Source organism: Crocuta crocuta, unplaced genomic scaffold (genome assembly GCF_008692635.1).
Source record: "Crocuta crocuta isolate KB4526 unplaced genomic scaffold, BGI_CrCroc_1.0 scaffold129, whole genome shotgun sequence".
NCBI classification, from domain to species: Eukaryota; Metazoa; Chordata; class Mammalia; order Carnivora; family Hyaenidae; genus Crocuta; species Crocuta crocuta.
The window spans coordinates 14,024,396-14,047,697 of NW_027551571.1; the positions used below are offsets into that span (position 1 = coordinate 14,024,396).

The following is a 23,302-nucleotide window of genomic DNA, read 5'->3' on the forward strand; positions in this document are numbered from 1 at the left end:
AGGAAGAGAACATAAACTACTTCATTATACTGTTTTCATTACATCTTCATTCTGTCCATGTCTCTCCACGTACTTGTTACATAGGGACAATTTTGCTTCTCTTTGCTCCTTTCATCAGGGGAGAGTTTGTTGGTGTTATTATTCTGAAATTTCCTTCATGCTGAATAAACCAAATTAAGTCAGTTCATACTGCCCTGCTTAGAGACAATGTTTCAAATAAAACTATCACTACAAAATGGATGTTTTTGTATAAATTTATATCATAAATACAGCCAAGTTTTCTGCGCAATATAAAGAGTAATGCCAAATGCCATCTTTCAGATGAGGCTAAAAGAGTAGATAAAAAAGAAAAAGCTATATAAAAATAAGGTTATTAGAAACAATTCAAATTATAAAAAATATCTTAAAGTGCCTTCTCATTTCTGAAAATAAAATACAGAAGACATTCAATATTTATTTAATTAAAGACAGCTAGCAATAAAGCTAATTTTAATAGTACAATTGTTTAACATTCTTCTAATACAGGTTATGTCAATTCCCTAAATTCAACTTTGCCCATTCCCTTGCTTCCTCAACCTGCCCCCCACCAAGGTTTAATGAATTAGAAACCTTGCCAACTGTGAGAAAAATTTCTTATTTGGAATTTTTTCACAGTATTATGTAACTGTAATTGATAGAGACAGACAGATAGGAAAGAAATAAGATTGATTTCTATACATTTTATATGGAAATAATGATGCTGATTTTCATATAAAATGAAAGTCAACCTTATTTTATATACAGTTATAGCTATGTATATATGCTACATGTATTTTATAGTTAGATACACTCTGTCGTTCTTTATCCCACTGAGCTATGGCATAAGGGACAGAAGCTGTAGTTACTTATTTCCTGAGCTAGAACACAGTGCTTGCACACACTGCACACCCAGAACTGATATTCTGTGATTGGGCTTCCCGTGGCAACACATGTTGGCAATTTCCCTTCCCCTCTGTAAGAACAAGAGGAAAAACAATTAATTATACTTTAAAACTTCTAATTACTTAAACTACTTGTTACAGTTGTAAAATTGAGGAATGAAAAACATCTCAAGGCAACTTTTAATTAAAAACTTCTTACAATAAGAAATAAAGAATTAATATACTTACAAGACTAAATAAAATAGGTTTTCATTGTAAGGTAAATTACTTCAAAATTTAGTGCTTAAATTATTATTAGATCACACTACTATACTTATAGAAATTTCAGCTTCTAATAGAGTGTATAATATATAATTAATAATTACAATTAGCTTACCCTTCAAGAAGGCTGTCCAATTCAGATTTTCTGTTATCTTTCGGAGTGTGTTTGGTAAAGATTTCCAAAGCAAGATCTTCATACTGTTGTTTCTGCTCCGAACTGAGGGTCTCCAAAGATTCAAGTTTAATAAAAGCTTTTGAACAAGTGCCAAACGCTCTACTGGCACACGCGCAGAGCGCTAACAGAGAGTAGATCTCGACGGCAGGGATGATGTCTTCATAGTCTCTCAGGTGAAGAGCTAGGAAAAAGAGGACAATTTGAATTTTGGATTTTGATTGTCCATGGAAAAGAATCTATGTTAAGCTGCTTTAGTTTAATCTACATGAACTCTTACAAACTTAAAATAATGGTGGGAGATTGAAGCACTGGTTGAAGGAAGTTGGTTACACAATCTCACAGTTCTGTAACACTAGCTAACAGCTCAGGTCCTACAAAATAACTACCACCAAATGATGCATGCTCTGTGCCATTCAGAAATAAAAATTGGTGTCAAAACACACATCTTTTAAAAAAAATTTTTTAATGTTTTATTTATTTCTGAGAGAGAGAGAGAAAGGGAGAGAGAGCGAGCGTGAGCAGGGGAGGGTCAGAGAGAAAGGGAGATACAGAATCAGAAGCAGGCTCCAGGCTCTGAGCTGGCTGTCAGCACAGAGCCCGACACGGGGCTCAAACCCATAAACTGTTAAGCCAAAGTCGGACGCTTAACTGACTGAGCCACCCAGGCGCCCCTACACATCTTTTATTTCATGTAAATATATTAGAAATTTCTGTGGTATTCCAGAAAAAGTAAATTAATATTATACTGTTAGTCATAATATTCAAGGTAACATCAGGTTTCTTTTTGATAAAAAAAAAGCAAAGCAGTATGAAATCGTGTTTTTTCTTTGCATTTCTTTGAACAGATTTGTCTTTTTGAAACGACAGAACTTTGAAAAAAAAAGAAGTGACAATGTACCTCTAAGTTGTCAGTTCATTTATTTTGACAGCTACCATATCTTATTTTCACTTTTTCTATACTAGAGATATAATCTTTCTTTAAAATGTACTGTAGAATTAATAGATCGTATACTGGATTTCTTCACCCAGTAGGTGAAAACTCTCAAGTTCTAATTTATCGTTCAAGTCTAGAAACAGTGTGTAAGTTATATAAAATACAAATATTTTAAACATAATTGCATTATGCCACATATTAATCAGTTAAAATTAAATAAAGGTCAGTTGTAAACATATAAAAAGGAAAATGATTCTTATGTATAACTAATAACCAATCGGAAAAAAGCTGTACAGTCCCCTTGCTAATACAAATGCTAACACGGATCTAATCTAACCAACATGGAAACCTGACTGCAGTGCACAACGGAGAGCACGAAGCCAGCTCCCGAACAACAGACACCGATGACGTCAGCTGAAGGAAAACTACAATTTTATAGGCACGGAGAAATGTCTAAAATGAAGTTCGCTCAAATGTTACCAATTATCACTTCTGAGTTATAAGATTATTTTACAAGTTATTAGATTATTTTTTCTTCTTCTTTGTATTTTTTTTGTTTTGACTGTAATTGTTATATGTGTCATTTTATTTCTTACATAAGTGTCTTTTTAACAAAACCCAAGTTAAATACTATACAAATCTATTAATATGGAAATATTTTACAACATATTATGTTTTCTTAAGAAGGACATAAACGTATGGCCTGTTATACTCCTGATATTATTAAAAAACAACTTTTTATATATATTCAAAAACATATGGCCTGGGCTATTAAGTGTTTAACTTTGAATGAACAGAATAGTGACTGTAAGACACTCTTTTTGCTTATCTCAAACTTCTGATTTAATGTGAACCATATGTATTAAAAAAAAATCAAAAGAACTTCAAAAAAAGGAGAATGTGCAAAACAGACTATAGGCAGCAAATCTCAAACACGAAAATAAACCCACAGATAAAAGTGTTATTGAAATTAATACATGGGCAAACTGAGGAGCCAGCTCTTCATATCCAATTCACACACATTATATCCGTGAGGTCACAGGCCCACCTGTCTTCAGTGCAGTGTCGACATATCCCTCATAGAGCTGCCTCTGGGCGAGCAGGAAGAAGTGGTAAGCCTCAGCCCCTCTCCAAGCATTATCTGTGAAACGACTAGTTGTAGACAGAACTTCCTCCTCCAGCAAACCAGCCAAAGCAGAAGTGGCCTATGAGTCAAGCAGACCCACATTTTTTGTCAGCACGACCATGAGTCACCCCAATGAAGATAACTTCTGAGCTGGCTTATACATTAAACTAAGTAAAGCAGATGTTATCATTACAAAGCTGTCATTACAGACTTCATTTCTCCATTAGAAGTCGTATTTTGTTAAGCTGTGTAATCAAAAATTTCTTTCAGCTTTACTGAGCTATAACTGACAAATGAAACTATAAGATATTTAAAGTGCACCTTGTTGTGATCTGACACACATACACGCTGTGAAACAATTCTCCCCACGGTGTGGTCAATTTTTCTAACAGAACTGACTATAAACTTTAAGTTAGTAAGAGATTCTTTACACGTAAAGTAATATACACATTCTAGTAAGGTTTTTAAAACTCACCAGTTAGAAAGGATTTACCAAGTAAAAAAAATTAAAGCAAAGTCTACAGATTAGTCTTGCAGAAAAAATTTCCAATATTCCTAAATAGAAATTCCTAAATTTGAGTACTAATTCTAAGTCGGTCACCCCTTTTCCTCATGTCATTTAAAACAATAAATGCAGACAAGCAAATTAAATGGCCCAACCCTAAAGAGAAGTTTGATAGTCTTTTTTCCTTAAACACCTCGGATGACGTCATGGTCTGTAATGCTCTAGCTTACCTCTGAGCTCTTTCCTTTCGCTTTTCCTCTCTGCGCATTTCTCATTTGCTCATGGTACTGCTCAATAAGTAAAGCTGCTAGTACATACAGCTTCTTGACACGCAAAGGTTTGGTTCTTTTCTTTGCCTCTTCATCTGCAATCTTTAAACATTTAAAGAATTTGGGGAAGATATTTCTTAATCTATATTTGTACAAATACAATCATTTCTAAAATTTGATTCTTTAATAAAAATAAAAAATCAGTAGGATGGAACATGAATACCACCCATTTATGTTGAATATTTTCCTTAGCTTCTAAGGAGTCAGTTCTTTCCTTGGGATTTAGACTTCCTAACAGTCTTAGAAAACAACAAAGGCTCTTAAATAACTAAGTCAAAATGAAGGAAGTTTTCATGGAAGGGGTAGCATTTTCTATAAGGAGATTTTAAAAATAATGTTCCAAGTATACCGAGACAAGAGGACTTTAACATGGTATACAGCCTTCAGAAATGAGGATTTATTTAAATTACTGAGGGGAATTTCTGTCTTTCATTAAATCAAATGGGAAAAAAATAGAATAGAGTGTAAAATGTACGTACTAATACTAGTCCTCTTCCTTCCAAATGCATATTATGAAAAAGTAATGTATTTAAAATATGTACATTCATTTATTTATTCATTTTGAGAGAGAAAGGGAGAGAGAGCACGCACACACACGTACACACATACACATGCACACACGCATGCACACGAGGGGGAAGGGCAGAGAGAGAGAGAGGGAGAGAGAATCCTAAGCAGGCTCTGTGCTATCAGCGCAGAGCTCCATGGGGTGGGTGGCGCGGGCCTGAACTCACGAGCCACAAGATCATGACCTGAACCAAAACCAAGAATCAGACACTTAACTGACTAAGCCATCTAGATATTCCTAAAATGTGTACATTTAAAAGGACAAAATTCTATTGTCAACAGGATTTAATTCCCATTATTAAGGGAATTTGTACTTTATGGTCCCTGAAAATTCTATAATTCTTTGTTAATTTCAGTATTAAGTAAATATTCAATTGTTTAGGTATCAGTAAGGTGCCTACACTAATGAATAGCTTTTTTAGTAAAAGGTAATAATACTAAGATAATGTATAGTTATAGTAGTAATAAAAAAAGAGGGCTTTTGCTATAGCAAGTATTTGTTTTCAAAGAAAATGGAAAATGTGTTCTTTAATACATAAGCAAACATTGGTAACTAGAACATGGCAAATACTCACCAAGATTATTATATTACCTTAAACATCAGTTTAGCAGCATCATAAAAGTAATTGGCTTTCCGATAGAGTTCTATGGCATCAAGAGTTTTATTCTTTTCCAATAAATGAGATGCATACCTCGCTAACAGGGATCCAATTTCTTTCATACTGTGATTTTTAGCCAACTCAACAGCTTTGTTCCACTAAAGGGGAAAAATATGCCATTTAGTTACTGGAGAATTTATAGTCATATATGTCATAAAATTCACACAATAAAGCTTTAAGTCTATAGTAATAAATAACACTATTATATCAAAATAAAAAATAGGTATAGGTATATGTTTTTTTAAATATAGTAACTTTAATTAAAATCAGAGCAATTGTAAGTTCTATAAAGTCAAACATGTGTCAACATGATTAAACGACCTAAGACTGTGATTTGTTTAAGAAGTACATCAGAAAAGGAAAGCTTCAAAGTTTATAACCACAATATTATAATTCAATTTTGCACCAGCTAGGAGTGAGAAAAAGCTACACTTGCTTGTAGTAGAACAAAATATGCAATTTCAGTTAAGAAAATTTCTTATCAGATTTAACATTTAAAAGTTATTTTTAAAAATCAAATGGACCTTTATAAAATACTTCAAGAAAATACTTAAAGGAATACACTATCTGATAGTCAACAATTTCCACAATTCTGCACTTTAATTTTAAATTCCCACTTCTAAAAATATCAAATATATGTTTTCTATAAAGAGACAGGAAAATAGATTTGCCAAAATAAATATTGATAAGGTAACTCAATTCCTTCCTCTTGCAATGACCATTAACTAGTCCTTCTTTGGAAACAAAATCCTAATAAAATGCAGAAAATTATGAAATTACTTCCAGACAAAAGGTTGCAAAACTAAACCACAGGGTTTGTCCCCATATTGACTTAGTTATGAGTGGGTCACCCTTAATGGTAGCACTTCAAGAGGTAAATGCAAACTCCAATATTTTCTAGGTCCTCAACAAAGTGAGAAAGTATCTAGCTCCTTTCACAAAATCTACCTCAACCCTATATTGGCAACAATCTAAAAGGGTGTCTAGGGACCTTAATTTTCAGTTCCTTACTTGGTTGAGATGTACACAAGTATCTACTGCTGCCTTTGGTTGATTACATTTCAAAAATGCAGTCACTGCTTGTTCACACATTCCAACCCTCACAAACATTTGTGCTATCTCCTGTAAGGACAGAACAATATTATAAGATTTTACAGACCAAGGAAATCATTTATAGCTTAATTTACAAAATTCCATGGGGACATATGAATATTAAATTTACTGGTGGTTACAGTAATCTTTCATTGCAACATACATGGGGACAGAGGCTACAGACCAGAAAGGATGCTAAGGCATCACTTTCTATGAAAGCGGAGCTTCCCTGGCTCAGGCTGCAGATCTACCGTTTAGCCGGGTCCTGAACCCACCGCACTCCGCGTCCCTCGATACAATAGCTAGGGCACAGAAGTGTCAGGCTGGGAAACAAACCCCATACTCATGTGTGAAAAAAACATTTAAGGCAACTGATAGTATAACATTGGTAATGTTAGAGACTTAAGGGAAATCTCACATTCACCGAGCTCTCAAATACCTCTCTGAAGAAATGCCCCAGATAAGCTGGCCATTCATCAGTTCAGGAAGCCAGACCTGACGAAAGATTTTTAACTGTAGCTTTGAAAAGCAATTTTATAAAACTAAAAATACTATAGGAGATTGTGAACATGTTAAAGTAGTGGGAATATGACTAACTTCCCCTCTATTTTCAAGCATTCTGTAATATTGACATATTGTTTTAACAATGAAAAGTATCATTACTCATCTAAGAAACTCTAAGATTATAGATTAATTTTAAATTTTCTTTGCGGCAGAGGATATTTCCTGACGGTGACATAAAAACCTAACAAAAATAACCTAACAAATCTAAAAACTAAAATTTGTAATACCCACTGGAAGCAACTTGTGGTTTTCTGGAAGTGAATTGGCAAGATTCTCCAATCCCTCATAATCTTCCAACATATAATAGCATTCGGCGAGGCGTTCCTGGTTCCGGCCTTGTACGTAATATTGTACAGCATTCAACCTATGGGGGGAGAAAAAAAGAAAAATTTCTAAAACTAATGTGAATCTCCTGATAAATAAACACTCTCATCAAAAATGTTCCTTTATTAGAAATACTATTCCTAGTTACCATCTGCAGTTACAGTATGTCTTTGACATGCACAGACTGGGAGGATAAAATCTAAAGGCTCTGAAGCACATTTTAGTTGCAACATTCTTTGGCTATTAAGAAAGATTGTTGTAATCGGATATACAGTTGTGCCTCCAAACACGGACATAAAAAAGCGTAGTGATCCAAATGAAAACCTAAGAATAAAAGCCAATGATCTCTAAAAATAATCTACAATAAAACAAGCAAATATAAAATACTTTTTTTTTTACTTTTTTCAGAAATAAATCATATAATGTCTTTGAAATGCACACTGTGGTCTTAAACAGTGGAAAGCTGCCTGAAGGTAAGCACACGTTTGTGAGTTTGGAAACTCCAAAGTTCTACAGCACTTAGCTAAGGATCTCTCACTCCCCATTGCGAATGGGAAGCTGCTTGAATTCAGGAATCCAGGGGGACGGCCTCCAGTGTCACCAGCGTTATGCCACAGGGAAGTACCAGGCAGCCACATGTTGAGTGCCACATGAATGGATGAAGATGTCCACATAGGTCACCTACCACTTTTGTCGATCAGCGAAGTAGTCTCCGATGGCATTGTGGGCTTGTTCAAGGAGACTGTCATCTGCATCACCAGATCCAGTTTTCAGGAGCTGGAGGACCCTAAACCAATCTCCCAGTTTCAGCCGGAGGCCAATAGCAAGATCTCTACAAACAACAGCACACATTCACTCACTTGACCAATATTTATGAAGTGCCTACCCTGTGCTAGGGTCAATTCCAGGGTACTGAGAATACCCAGCAGTGAACAGACAGACAAGTTACTCCCCAAACATTTTAGAAACTTAACTGGAAAGAGGCAATGGGGAGAACTTGAAATCAGGAAAAGGAAATAATTTTCTGCTTTTTATTCTCCTAGAATTTAAATCTTCTTAGCAAAATAATGATTTAAATAATAACCAATTCTTTTCATCAATTACTGAGACATGATCAGGCTTATTTCAAAAACCATACATATATGGTTTTATCTTTCTTTTCAGGGCTTAAGCAGTATTAGGAATCTCCTTGAAGTACCAATAATAGTAATGAAAATTAGATATAATGTTTACAGCTGAAATACATACATTATTTTATACAAATCTAAAATAAGCATAAAGAATAAAACTCAATCCCTATATACCATTCATTTTTATTTCATGCTCTTTGACAAAAAAAAATTAAATAAGGGTCTAAACCAAAAAACAAAACCCAAATGTTGAGCTACATAAAAAATAATAAAAGCCCCCAGTCTCTGTAGTCTTAGGAGTTTTTCCTACCAAGTGAGAAAACCTCCCATGGCCAGCCATTAATATATGTAAAACAAAACAAACAAAAACCAGAAAAGAAAACTGCTCCCAAATTTCAAAACATCAATTAATGTAAGGGCCATGTGGAATATCCAGGTGGTAATCTAAACTGAGATGATTTTCTGAAAGGAGTGCTTTGACACATTTCATCTACTGTACACTCCCCATTTGTACAGAAGATCAAGAATGCCAGAAGCACTCCAGAATGCTCGCACCTTCATTACTTACCTTCTGTCCATATCAAGGTACATTCTCTCCGCCTCTTCGAACCTGCCGAAGTAGGCAGCAACTTCGGCCTGCGTCATGGACTCACTCTGCAGATTGCCCAGGCACTTCACGAACCTGATGCCCTGATAATCCTTGCAGCGCACAAATGCTTGCTCTGCCGTGTGTAGATCTAGTTTCTGAAGAGCTGCTTCAGCCAGGAGGCGCCTTTATTAAAAAAAGAAACAGAAAAGCTGACTGCCATTACTGATAAACAAGTCTTGAACCTGAGTTCAATTATTATGCCTGTTTCTAGCTAAACATGGTGGGAAGTGATTACTTTAACACATTTATGTATGTTTTACTTAATATTATCCTTATTTTGAGTGCTTCCAAATTTAAAATGAATTTCTGTATTTTAAAAAGAAGAGCAAGGAGGTGCCTGGGTGGCTCAGTTGGTTAAGCATCCGACTTCGGCTCAGGTCATGATATCATGGTTCATGGGTTCAATCCCTGCTTCAGGCTCTCTGCTAACAGCTCAGAGTCTTGAGCCTGCTTCGGATTCTGTGTCTCCCTCTCTCTGTCTGCCCTTCCCCACTCACTCTCTGTCTCTCTCTCTCAAAAAATAAATAAAAAAACAATTTTAAAAATGTTTTAATAAAAAGAGCAAGAATGCAAGTCTAACCCCATGAAGGTTACCATGAGAGTGAGAGACAGTAGAGCTGAGACTTTAAATGCATACACCACACATTTCGGGAGGACTTTTTATTTTTAAATACCAAAGTCGGGGGTGTGGATTGTCCTCGATGAACTGAGATGCATCTTCAATTCCAACCTTCTCAATCAATGCTCGACTATCTCGCAAGGACCGGATCTCAAAGTTAATTATATAATCCTTGTTTGGCTGTTCTGGATTCTAAAAGTAGGATGAAAAGAAAGAAATTCAAATAGCTGCCTTTAGAGTATGAGTTTCTTTTTTACAGTAAGACACATGCACACACACAAACAACTGTATCATATTGTAAGCCAAAGTGGGAAGAAAAGATATTCCAATGTGTGGGTCTTAGAGTTATCTGGAAAACAGGCACAATCCACAGGTGAAGTCCCTCCTGAGGTTACTAGGCTGCCCTCGGGGAAAAGTGGCCAGTGCAAGAAGAAGTGCAAGAACAATCATGCAGCCTTGTTCCCTTCAGCTTAACTGTCATGTTCCCAGGAGCTACTAGTCTCTTCTCACCCAAAGTGCTACAGAAAACACATGTGCGGGGGGTCTCTACCCACTCACTCTTTAATCTACTCTCTCCTTGCCGGGGACACTGAGACCGCTGTCCCCTGTGCTGTTGGGCAGCAGACAAGCAAATAAAAGAAAAAGAGCTAGTTTTCATTATCTCTTTCCTTTTGTTAATTCAACAAGTGACCTTTTTTTTTTCTGAAGGCAGTCTTGCAGGAAAGAGCTACCTAATGGCCAAAGAAAGAAACAATGGCTCCCAGAACTGAGCTGCATCTGGTCTTTCCCACCTACAACAAAACCGCAGTACTTAGAAACTGAAAAGTCCTCTGAGAAATCCCTGGCACAAAGTAGAAAGTAGTGTGGAAACTGCATGAGGTTTGGATTCAAACAGATCTAAGCTTGGATCCTAACTCCACGGCCTACTGGCTATGTGACAGCTCTTTCTAAGACCTGCTGTACCCCCTCCTGTGCCCACCAAGGAAGCCAAGGCCGTCTTCCCCAAATATAAGCCCAATCACATCACTCCCCCAGTGACTCCGGGAGGCAGTCCAGACTCCACAGAAGGCACACAAGGCCTCTTATGACTGAGGCCAACCTCCCCCATGACGGCTCCCATTCTTCATTTCTGCCAGTGCTACCAATTACATACACCAGCTTTGAAGCCAGACGGCTTGGAGTGAAATCATTCATGTCTCTGCCTACTGCTAACTGGGCGTCACTGGCAAATGAATTTAACTCTCCAAGCTTCAGATTCTTCATCTGAACAAAAGAAGAGAATAATCAAACTGACTTCCTAGAACTGTGAGGATTAAATGAGATAACACATATCAAACATTTAGCACAATACCAGCCTTTTGCTACTCACGTGATTCCGTCTCAGAACTGCGCCAGTGCTCCTCGGGCCGCAGACCTCTGGCGGGACGCACCTGTCCACCAAACCACCACAGCCCCACCCCTTTGCTGGTGGCTGAATTGCTCGACTATCTCCCCAACCCCTCTACTTAAAGCAAGGAACTGTGTCTTACCGACTGCCAATAAACATCTCCTGAGTCAATGAACAGATGGACTTTTGGTAAATCATTTTACTCACGAAGAGCCTTCACTAAAAATGAGGTCTGTGTATTATCAACTAGGCACGGTTGTAACAACAAAGGAACGATGACATGCAATGACAAATGACAATCGAACACTTCCTATGAAGCACTTTAGTGAATGTAAATTTAGTAAATTCCCTTCCCTTTCCTTTCGTATTCCTCTGCTCCAGTCCTCCAATAAATTTCTCATTAAAAAAAAAAACACACACACACAGGTTCATAAATAAAGGGCTTTAAAGAGCTACAATTTACCTATAAAACCAAAACATGAANCATTCCTCTGCTCTAGTCCTCCAATAAATTTCTCATTAAAAAAAAAAAAACACACACAGGTTCATAAATAAAGGGCTTTAAAGAGCTACAATTTACCTATAAAACCAAAACATGAAAACATACTACAAGTTGCAACTAACTTCAGAAACTCTACTATCTCAATTCCAAAAAAAATATATGAAGTACACAGAAAAAAGTAAATGCTTTGTATAAAATGAAAGTAAAACTGTTTTCAACATATTCTTAGAGAAAGAAACTCTCAAAAGATGGTCAATGAAGGCCAAAGTAGGGGTTCAAAAAGATACCTGGAATCAGCAATGGATTATTTTATAAAACCTGAAAAAAAAAAGATAGTGGCCCTGCAAACAAAAAGTTACTCAAGTATCTTAGAAATCAAAAGAACAAAGTGAATTGTCAAATATTTCTCCTCTTTGTTATTAACATAAAAACAGTGACAACGACTAGGTACCATTTTTTGAGCTCTTGATCCCAGCACTGTGGTAAGGGCTTTTCACAAATTACCTTATACAATAACAATCCTATTGGATAGGAGTCATTATTATCCACATTTTATTAAGGTAAAAAATGGAGACTCATAAACAAGAAAGGAAAATGAAGTCCAAAAAGATGAAGAAACTATCTAAAAATGGTCCAAGTGACAGAGCAGAGTCCATCCAGATTCCTAACAGGGACACCACACTGCCTGGAGTTAAGATAAATCCCAGTCAAGCCAGCAACAAAAATAGAATTCTTTTGTAAGAATTACCTTCAATATCTCATCCAAAAGAACAGATTTAATTTCTAAATCCTCAAAGTTACAAATATATCCAGAGGTCTGAATGGGCTCCTTTAAAGATAAAGACAAATGTTATGCTTAGTTGTACAAAATTTTCCTTCCTTTAACATATGACTTTATATTTATTATTAACATTTTCAAACCAACAGAAAATTAGAAAGAATGTCATTAACACCCATATGTCCGTCACCTAAATATTATTAACATTTTGCTAAATATGCTTCATTTGATTTTTTGGATGAAGTATTTTAAAGTAAATCAAGTAAATTTATAAACATCATGACATTTCACCCCTAAAGATTTCAGTATGTATCTCTAAAAGATAAGGATATTCTTTAAGTGGCCACATTACTATTATTACACGTTATATAATTAATATCAATTCCCTAATAGCATCTAATATCAGTCCAACTTTTCTCAATTAACCCAAAAGTGCCTTATACCACTTGATAATTCTTATTCATGCAATGAAACATTAAATTTAATTCTTAATAAAACTGACAAACACTACAGTTGTATGTAAGTACATATATCAAAGAAATCTTGTGCCACACTGAAAAGTCCATCCTCTATAAAATTAGCCAGAGAGCTTTCCTGATAGATTTTCTATATAAATTTAATTTGCCAATATGTAAATATACAAGTCTGTTTCAAGTCTGTCTCTTATCCTAGTGTTATGCAAGCTTATAGTCATAAAGTGTAGTAAATGCATATTATAAAGTAGCTGCCCTAAATCTCTAGTAGAAAAGGGAGATATATATATTATATAAACAAAAAGAAATAAACTCTATACTTACTACCTCTAAGAGCATTATGAAAAGGATAAGATAATGTTGTCTGCTAATATAAATAATACCAGAATGTAATTTTTTTTTAGTGTTTATAAATTTTTTGAGAGAGAGAAAGACAGAGCATGAGTGGGGGGAGGGGCAGAGAGAGGAGACACAGAATCTGAAGCAGGCTCCAGGCTCTGAGCTGTCAGCACAGAGCCCGATGTGGCGCTCAAGCCCACAAACCATGAGATCATGACCCGAGCCAAAGTCAGACATTCAACCAACTGAGCCACCCGGGCGCCCCTGAAATGTAAGTTTTTTTAGTGTGTGTGTGTGTGTGTGTGTGTGTGTGTGTGTGTGTGTGTATCATGAAATAGAAAGTAAGCAAAATTCAAAGGAAATAATGTATCAGATTTATAACTCTGATACTTAGTTCTTCATGTGATAGAAACCACAAAAATTATAATAGGAAGATACTAAAAAGATAGAAATTAGAGGTAAAAATTGAATTATATTTTAAAACATTGAATCATATTTAGTTTTAGTATGTCTAAATATAAGAATGAGGCTCTGGTGTGCACATTATATGTGTTTGAATCTTAGAGTGATATTTTCTTTCAAAAAGTAAAAATTGGGCTGACTTCGGCTCAGGTCATGATCTCGCAGTTTCTGAGTTCGAGACCCACATCAGGCTCTGTGCTGACAGCTCAGAGCCTAGAGCCTGCTTCAGATTCTGTTTCCCTCTCTCTCTGCTCCTCTCCTGTTCATGCTCTGTCTCTCTCTCTCTCTCAAAAAAAATAAACATTTAAAAAAAAATTTTAAGTAAAAGTTGTTGATTATATGAGAAAATTTTATAAAATTCCTTTATTTCCTCAAAAAATTTGTATTATGTAAAGGCAAGTATGAGCAATGACTACACAGAAAGAATCAAGAATAAAATGTAATTCAAAAATTAAGTATATAAAAGCTATAATCATCAAGACAGTATGGTATTGGCCCAAAAACAGACACATAGACCAATGGAATAGAATAGAGAACTCAGAATTGGACCCAAAAATGTATGGCCAACTAATCTTTGACAAAGCGGGGAAGAGCATCCAATGGAAAAAAGACAGCCTCTTTAACAGATGGTGCTGGGAAAACTGGACAGCAACATGCAGAAGAATGAAACGAGATCATTTTCTCACACCATACACAAAAATAAACTCAAAATGGATAAAGGACCTGAATGTGAGACAGAAAACCATCAAAACCCTAGAAGAGAAAGCAGGAAAAAACCTCAACCTTGACCTCAACCGCAGCAATTTCTTACTTGACACATCCCCAAAGGCAAGGGAATCAAGAGCAAAACTAAACTACTGGGACTTCATCAAGAAAAAAGCTTCTGCACAGCAAAGGAAACAATCAATAAAACTAATAGGCAACCGATGGAATGGGAAAAGAGTTGCAAATGACATATCAGATAAAGGGCTAGTATCCAATATCTATAAGGAACTCATCAAACTCCACACCCAAAAAACAAATAATCCAGTGAAGAAATGGGCAGAAGACATGAACAGATACTTATTCAAAGAGGACATGCAGATGGCCAACAGACACATGAAACGATGCTCAGTGTCCCTCATCATCAGGGAAATACAAATCAAAAACACACTGAGATACCACCTCACGCCAGTCAGAGTAGCTAAAATGAACAATTCAGGAGACTCTAGATGCTGGCGAGGATGTGGAGAAACGGACACCCTCCTACACTGTTGGTGGGAATGGAAACTGGTGCAGCCCCTCTGGAAAACAGTGTGGAGGTTCCTCAAAAAATTAACAGTAGAACTCCCCTGTGACCCAGCAATAGCACTGCTAGGGATTTATCCGAGGGATACAGGAGTGCTGATGCATGCACCCCAATGTTCATAGCAGCACTCTCAACAATAGCGAAAACATGGAAAGAATCTAAGTGTCCATCAACTGATGAATGGACCAAGAAGATGTGGTTCATCTATACAATGGAATACTCCATGGCAATGAGAAAGAATGAAATCTGGCCATGTGTAGCAACATGGATGGAACCAGAGGGTGTTATGCCGAGCGAAATAAGTCAGGCAGAGAAGGCAGATACCATATGTTTGCACATATAGGTGTATTAGGAGGAAGTTAACAGAGAACGAAGCAGGAGATGAAGGGGAAAAATAGTTGGGGAGAGGGAGGGAGGCAAACCATGAGAGACTCTTGAATGCTGAGAACAAACTGAGGGCTGATGAGGCTGGGGGGGAGGGGAAGGGGGATGATGGGCATGGAGGAGGGCACTTGTTGGGATGAGCACTGGGTGTTATATGGAAACCAACTCGACAATAAACTATTTAAGGAAGAAAAAAATTAAGTATATAATTACATACTTTTATAAATTATAGAGCCATTTAATATTTTTTAATTATTTTGATACATGTATCCAAATATACCTGTATAAATGTTTATCATTAGAAAATTGCTTTATTTGTGACTAGACAAAAAATTTTCCAAAATTCACCAGATATCCATCCACATTTCCACTGAATATGAAGTTTTAGACCAGTGTTCGACCAAAGCAGGATACACTCCCCTACTCAGTACATAAGATTTTTATTGTTATCAAGAAAGTATTTAAAACTTCACTAATCTATACTCTATTAAGTACTGTTACTCAGTACATACATCAGAAGGTCTCAGAGCATGTACAATAGAACAAGTATCTTAAAGCACTTATCCATTTAATTGCAGCATATTGTGACATCCTGAAGTTTGCATATACCTAGTTAAGTAGATTTAGGGATTAGTGTAGCTAATTTTGAGCTAACTTTCATTAACTGGACCAGTGGTTCAAAAACCTCCCCGGAGGGGAGAGAGGGCAAGATGGCGGAGAAGTGAGGAGCTCCGTACTTGCACTCGCGCTCATACATCACACAGAAAAGATCTGAAGCCNGCCGGCAAACACCACGCAGCAGAGCGGCCACCGCCTTTACTCCTGGCACAAATTCCGGGGCTAGCCACGTTACAGAGTGAAATCAGTCCCATTCGAGTCAGATCTGACAGGCAGTCACCTAAAAAGATGAAAATTATCAAAAAGACTATTTGAAACATACGATTTATACAAAGCTAACAATCCAAGTGTGCATGATGCTCGAGACACTGGCTAATGGTAGCAAGAGCTATAGTACCCTGACATTTTAAAATAAAGCTCGCTTCAGCCTGCTAAATGTATTTTTTTCTCATTCTTTTAGAATTTGTATTTTAGGGACATGATTCATAATGTACTTGTATTAATATGGTAGGTCATATATATAATTTCTAAATAAATAATTATGTATATATGAAGAAATGGATTCAAAAATTTGGAAACCTATGGGGGTGCCTGGGTGGCTCAGTCAGTTGAGCATCTGACTTTGGCTCAGGTCGTTATCTCATGGTTCGTGGGTTCAAGCCCTGTGTCGGGCTCTGTGCTGACTGCTGAGCCTGGAGCCTGTTTCCTCTTTTGTGTCTCCCTCTCTTTCTGACCCTCCCCTGCTCACGTGCTCTCTCTCTCTCTCTCAGAAACAAATAAAACATTATAAAAAATTTGGAAACCTCTTTTTTGATAAAGAAATATATAAAAATGAGCTGAGTGTGGGGCGCCTGGGTGGCTTANTAAAAAAATGCGCTGAGTGATAAAAATATGAGATAGGAAAGGAAAATGAAATAGTACCAATGAAACGGAAGCTCCAAGAAAAAGACTAGAAAAGCTGGATCGGTACCTTTAGAAGGTCACTGGAGATGAAAATGACCAAGCAGGGAAAATCAACATTAAATACTCATTTCCAACTTCTCAGAAAGTGTGCTTTATCAGTAAATTACAACTTCACATACAAATGGCACCGTTTTCCATATATGATCCGAAGAAAGTTTTACAACTTAAAGAAAGGTATGATTCTAGAATTCATAACACTCAAACGGATAAAAATGTATTCAGTATTAACTGTCAAGTAATAGCTTATCTACTGAATAATAAAAGAATACTATGTCCTAAAGGGGCTCCAGTAAACTCTGTTTTGAAGAATATGTCCTTATATGAGCAGTCAATGAGCAGCCAAAGGAATGAACAGCAGTAACTAACCAGTAACTAACCAAGCAGGGACCACAGCCAGCCAGTGTCTTCATGAATTAACAAAACAGCACAGCATGATTTATAAAGAAATCCAGTCAGTGGTGAGTTTGAAAGAAATTCAGCTAGCTCTAAATCCAATAGAAATTGAACTACTTGCCAAGTCTAAAAATGAACTCCAAAAAAGGAGGGGAGGGCTATTCTGTTAAAACTACTCAAGAAGCACTTTGCACCAGGCCGAGACTTCCCTGGGTGCTAGACTGAGCGTGTGTGCTACACACACATTACAGGCAGCCAGGAACAATAGTCGCCCAGGCACAGAATTTCTCACTTAGTACATGCAGGGCCACAGATGGAAAAAGGACCCTAACATTCAAAAAGTATTCTCCCACCCTCAAGGTTAGCCTGTGGTTACCTGTCACATTTTTACACTTATTCTGTGGTAAGTGTCAAATTTCCCTTGGAGCCTGGAAAGAATCCCCTGCTTACAGGTTAAATGCAGCAGCACTGAATGCCTTTCCTTTAAACCACACTCAGCAACTAAAAATTACAAAGATCTTTAAGATTCCTAACAAAGCCTTTGAAAGCAATTTATATAAAGTCATTTCCCAGCCCAAAGATCCTGAGTAGAGCTTAAATGGGGAAATGTGAAAATAATTTAAGATATTAAAGGGACAAATAGTTTACCACTAAATAATCGCTCTAGAAGCTCTTGGGCAGCTCAGGGGCCAAGCATACAATTTCTTTCCAAAAAGGAAGCTGTAAACCCATACATCACAATTAATGATATTTATCAACTTATTTATTATTGTTTACATTTGTTGGGTACAACAACCAAACAGAAAATTCCCAATTGAAAACCATTAATGATTCAAAAATTGTATAAAAATTTATCTCAATGATGCTTTTATTAGGCTACCACTCAAATTACTTTGAATTTCCTAAACACAAATGCTAACAGTTGATCAAGAGCAGACTGACAGGCAAGTTCCAAACTTAAAAATTAGCTGATGTAGGGCACCCCAGTGGCTCAGTCAGTTGAGTGTCCGACTGTTTTTTTTTTTNCTCCTGACTTCAGCTCAGGTCATGATCTCACAGTCTGTGAGTTCAAGCCCTACATGAGGCTCTGTGCTGACAGTGTGGAATCTGCTTGGGATTCTCTCTCTGCCCCTCCCCTGGTCTCCACCCCACCTTAAAATAAATAAACTTTAAAAAAACAATTAGCTGATGTGAGCCACAAGTAGAAAATCAAAATATAACTTAAAAATTAGTGAGCAAGGGGCTTCCTGATGCTCCAGACAGGGTAGATCAATCAGTCTACACTTGCAATTTATAAAATTATCAGATTGAGAAAGACCATGATTAGTGGCTGATGGAGTTCATGTGAAGATACATTAGGGAAGCACAGAGTAAGGTGGACAGGGAGGCAGAAGAGAATAAAAGCACAAGGCAGTTTCAAAACCACACTTTTTTTTGGCTAGGTTGTTTTAAGCAATTTTGGTAAATATTACTACTTATTTTCTTTCTTTCTTAACTTTGACAAGGAAAAAATAAAGACTATGTATTAGAGACCACGGTTCCAGCTTTTAAAAAGAACAGGTAAATGCTTAGGAAGTGCCTTTCAGAGACAGCAGACTATTTAAGGGATGAGTATTATTCCCACTTAAGACCAAATATTTTACAATTCCACAGAGATGTTTCTATTTATTTTTAGAAATTTCAGCAGCCAGCACCAAAAAATTTCTTAAGGAAACAAAAGGGAAAGAGACAGGTTTTGATATGTGGCTCATTATTTACGTACTGCTGATGCCCATTTCTCGTGTTTACCTCAGGATCCAAGTTTCTGAAAACATACATTCTTGTCTTCTCCATCATCGCAAACAAATCTGGATTATCTTTGGCCCACTTCATATCCCAGACATCTTTCCGCTCCAATTTTAACAACTCGCCAATGACCTGCTGTCCTGTGCTGTCTGTTACCCGAGCGTCCAAGTCAAAGACAGTTAGAATTCCTGAGATATCTATGATAGCAAGACGACTACAAATAATGAAATTGGAGAAGGGAAACAAAATGGTAAAATGACGATCAGCAATCATGCATATAATTACCTATTACCCTTCTTCCGCAAAATCAGTTCATCTGAATCTGGGAAGAAGGCAGAAATAGCTTTAAGGGGTATCTGGGTGGCTCAGTCGGTTAAGCATCCGACTTCAGCTCAAGTCATGATATCACAGTTCATGAGTTCAAGCCCCACATCAGGCTCTGAGCTGTCAGCACAGAGCCTGGAGTCTGCTTCAGTCTGTGTCTCCCTCTCTCTCTGCCCCTCCCCCGCACACGTTCTATCTGTCTCTTTCTCTCTCTCAAAAATAAGTAAACACTAAAAAAATTTTAATGAAAAAAAGAAAAAAGAAATGACTTTAAAGAAATAACTGATTTTAAACAAATTTTATAAATTTGATAGAAGACATGAACTACTCCCCATTTTGCTTCCTTGTGAGGACAAGTATCCCAAGGAATAAAGCAACAGGCAAGCAAACAATTTAAAATACTACATCTGAATTCCTATATTTTGCCCAATTAGAGAAAAAATTCTAAATACAGTATAATAAATACACATTAAAATATAAATATAGTACAGTAAGACCACACGGAACTATAAGACAAATTTAAAACAAAGACACATCTTTGTATTTATTACATAAATCCAAGAATCCCAATTGATAACTTCTAAACTCAGCATCTACATGAGGAGAATTTTCAGACTTACCTGGAGTTACAATTCAGAGATAACTGGTAGGCTCGACAATTAAGGGAATATTTTTGAATCAAACCAACATTAGGAAGACTGTATCTCTGAATGGTGCCAGACTCACGGCCCTATGGAAATTACTTTTGATTACTAAAGCATATTTGCATAGTAACATTAAATTACAAGTACAGGTCTCTCTCTATGTTCATACATTTGTTTCGAAACCAAAGTGACGGTGTCATAACTAATTCCCAATTCTGATACTAAATCATATTACTGAGTACATATTTATCTCCCAATTTAATTATAACCCTTTAAAAGTGGTTGAAGGTGATCTAATTTTTTTCATGTAGCATTCATGAAAGAAATCAGAAACTTAGATATTCAATAAAACATAACTCCTTATGTCACAAGGAAGAAATAATGAGGGTGATTTACAGTTGTAGTCTAGGTTTATATTTAAGGTACATTAAAAACTAAAATATAGGTTTATTGAATTAAATTTCATACATATGAAAAATCAATATAAGATCACCATATGAAACAGTGGTTACTGAAAGTCTATGTTTTTATCCCATAGCCAACCATCTGATACTAGTTAGTGGCAAAGGGAGATGATCAGAGGCACTGATACAAGGAGTATTAGTTTAAATGTGTTAGAATGGCTATAATTAAGGTTACCGTCAAGTCCCTGGTGGTCTAGTGGCTAGGATAGAATGGCTATAATTAACTTGGGAAAAAACAAATGTTGGTGAGGATGGGGAGAAAGGGGAACCCTTTTGCACTGCTGGAGGGAGTGTAAACTGGTGCAGCCACTCTGGAAAACAGTATGGAGGCTCCTCAAAATTTTTTTAAAAAATTAAAAATAGAGCTACCCTACAACCCAGCAATTATACTACTAGGTATTTATCCAAAGGATACAAAAAGGCTGATTCATCCAGATGACCAACCAACACATGAAAAAATGCTCAACATCACTCATCATCAGGGAAATACAAATCAAAACCACATTGACATACCACCTCACACCTGTCAGAATGGCTAACATTGGCAACTCGGGCAACAACAAGATGTTGGCGAGGATGCAGAGAAAGAGGAACCCTTCTGCACTGTTGGTGGGAGTGCAAACGGTGCAGCCACTCTGGAAAACAGTATAGAGGTTCCTCAAAAAATTAAAACTAGAACTACCCTATGACCTAGCAATTGCACTACTAGGTATTTATCCAAAGGATTCAGGTGTGCTGTTTCAAAGGGGCACATGCACCCCAATATTTATAGCAGCACTATCGACAATAGCCAAAGTATGGAAAGTGCCCAAATGTCCATCGATAGATGAATGGATAAAGAAGGTGTGGTATACACACACACACACACACACACACATACACAGTGGAGTATTACTCAGCAATCAAAAAGAATGAAATCTTGCCATTTGCAACTATGTGGATGGAACTAGAGAGAACTAAGCAAAATTAGTCAGAGAAAGACAAATACATGACTTCACTCATATGAGGACTTTAATACACAAAACAGATGCACATAAGGGAAGGGAAGCAAAAATAATATAAGAGCGGGGAGGAGGACAAAACATAAGAGATTCTTAAATATAGAGAACAAACAGAGGACTGCCGGAGGGGTTGTGAAAGGCGGGTTGGGCTAAATGGGAGAGGGGCATTAAGAAATCTACTGAAATCATTGTTGCACTATATGCTAACTAACTTGGATGTAAATTTTAAAAATAAACAATAAAATAAAATATTAATAAAATTTTTAAAAGGCTGATTTGAAGGGGCACATGCACCTCAATGTTTACAGCAGTGCTATCAACAATAGCCAATTATGGAAAGAGCCCAAATGTCCATCGACTGATGAATGGATAAAGAAGATATGGTATAAGACTGACACCTCCCACGGCCTGCCAGGTGAGGTAGGTCAATAAACTGTTCTGTGAATAGTGGGGAACAAAAAGATGTGGTGTGTGTGTGTGTGTGTGTACACACACACGAATATTAGCAATTACAAAAAGTAAAATATTGTCATTTTCAACAATGTGGATATAACTAGAATGTATAATGCTAAGTAAAATAAGTCAGCGAGAGAAAGGTACTGTATGATTTCGTTCATATGTGGAATTCAAGAAACACAACAGATACACATAGGAGAAGGGAAGAAAAAATAAGATAAAAACAGAGTGGGAGGCAAACCATAAGAGATTCTTAAATACAGAGAACAAACAGATGATGGAGGGAGGTGGGTGGGGGGTAGGCTAGATGGGTGATGGTCATTAAAGAGGGCACTTTTGAGGATGAGCACTGGGTACTATATGTAAGTGATGAAGCACTGGGTTCTTCTCTTGAAACCACTATTACAATTATGTTAGCTGACTTGGATTTAAATAATATTTAAAAAAATTTTTTAACATTTATTTATTTTTGAGAGAGGGAGAGAGACAGAGTGTGAGTGGGGGAGGGGCAGAGAGAGAGGGAGACAGAATCTGAATAAGGTTCCAGGCTGAGCTAACAGCACAGAGCCCGACGCGGGGCTCAAACCCACAAACTGTGAGATCATGACCTAAGCCGAAGTCAGATGCTCAACCAGCTGAGCCACCCAGATGCCTCTAAATAAAAAAAAAATTTTTAAAGAATATAAATGAGGCTAGGCAACAGCTTGGAACTGACACGCCAAAAGCATAATCCTTAAAAGGGAAAACTGATATACTGGCATTCATCAAAATCAAAATTTTTTCTCTGTGAATAACCTTGTTAGAAGAAAAAGTCAAAGTACAAATTGGAAGAATATTTGCAAACCATGTGTCTAACAAAGTGGGCATCTCTCTAGAATATGTAAGGAAGTCTCAAGACATAAAATACTGCATTAAAAGCTGATTAGAGATTCCAAAAAATATGTGTTTAAAGATAAAACAGAATAGAAGCTTCAATGTAACTGCTCAAGCCTTAACACTGACAGATCAATAGACGGTATAACAGACAGGAGAGAACTGTGGTGTCTAAGCCCTTCTGCTCCTCTGGTCATGGCAATGGGACAATGTGGAAGGCTCCACTCAGGGCATCTTTCTGTCCTCCGATTTTTAATCAGAGCAGTACCGCTTCTGCAGCGTGATTCTCAAGAAGGGCCTATCAGAAAGGGACG

The 23,302-nt window shown here is 36.8% G+C and overlaps 1 protein-coding gene across 2 annotated transcripts in view; it reads right to left on the reverse strand.

Annotated features, from left to right (window-relative positions):
- Positions 1-347: 347 nt before the first annotated feature.
- The window catches only part of WDR35 (WD repeat domain 35), a 57,217-nt gene continuing 34,262 nt past the window's right edge, over positions 348-23,302 (reverse strand). For both annotated transcript variants that reach the window (XM_077751030.1, XM_077751029.1), the window contains 13 exons: positions 20,171-20,280; positions 19,230-19,440; positions 12,492-12,572; positions 9,910-10,046; positions 9,155-9,358; positions 8,142-8,288; positions 7,364-7,496; positions 6,488-6,598; positions 5,410-5,574; positions 4,152-4,292; positions 3,339-3,495; positions 1,297-1,537; positions 348-991 (listed from right to left, as the gene is read on the reverse strand). In XM_077751030.1, the coding sequence (XP_077607156.1) occupies positions 841-991; positions 1,297-1,537; positions 3,339-3,495; positions 4,152-4,292; positions 5,410-5,574; positions 6,488-6,598; positions 7,364-7,496; positions 8,142-8,288; positions 9,155-9,358; positions 9,910-10,046; positions 12,492-12,572; positions 19,230-19,440; positions 20,171-20,280 (1,989 nt within the window). In that variant the 3' untranslated portion in view covers positions 348-840. The remainder of the gene's footprint in view (positions 992-1,296; positions 1,538-3,338; positions 3,496-4,151; positions 4,293-5,409; positions 5,575-6,487; positions 6,599-7,363; positions 7,497-8,141; positions 8,289-9,154; positions 9,359-9,909; positions 10,047-12,491; positions 12,573-19,229; positions 19,441-20,170; positions 20,281-23,302) is intronic.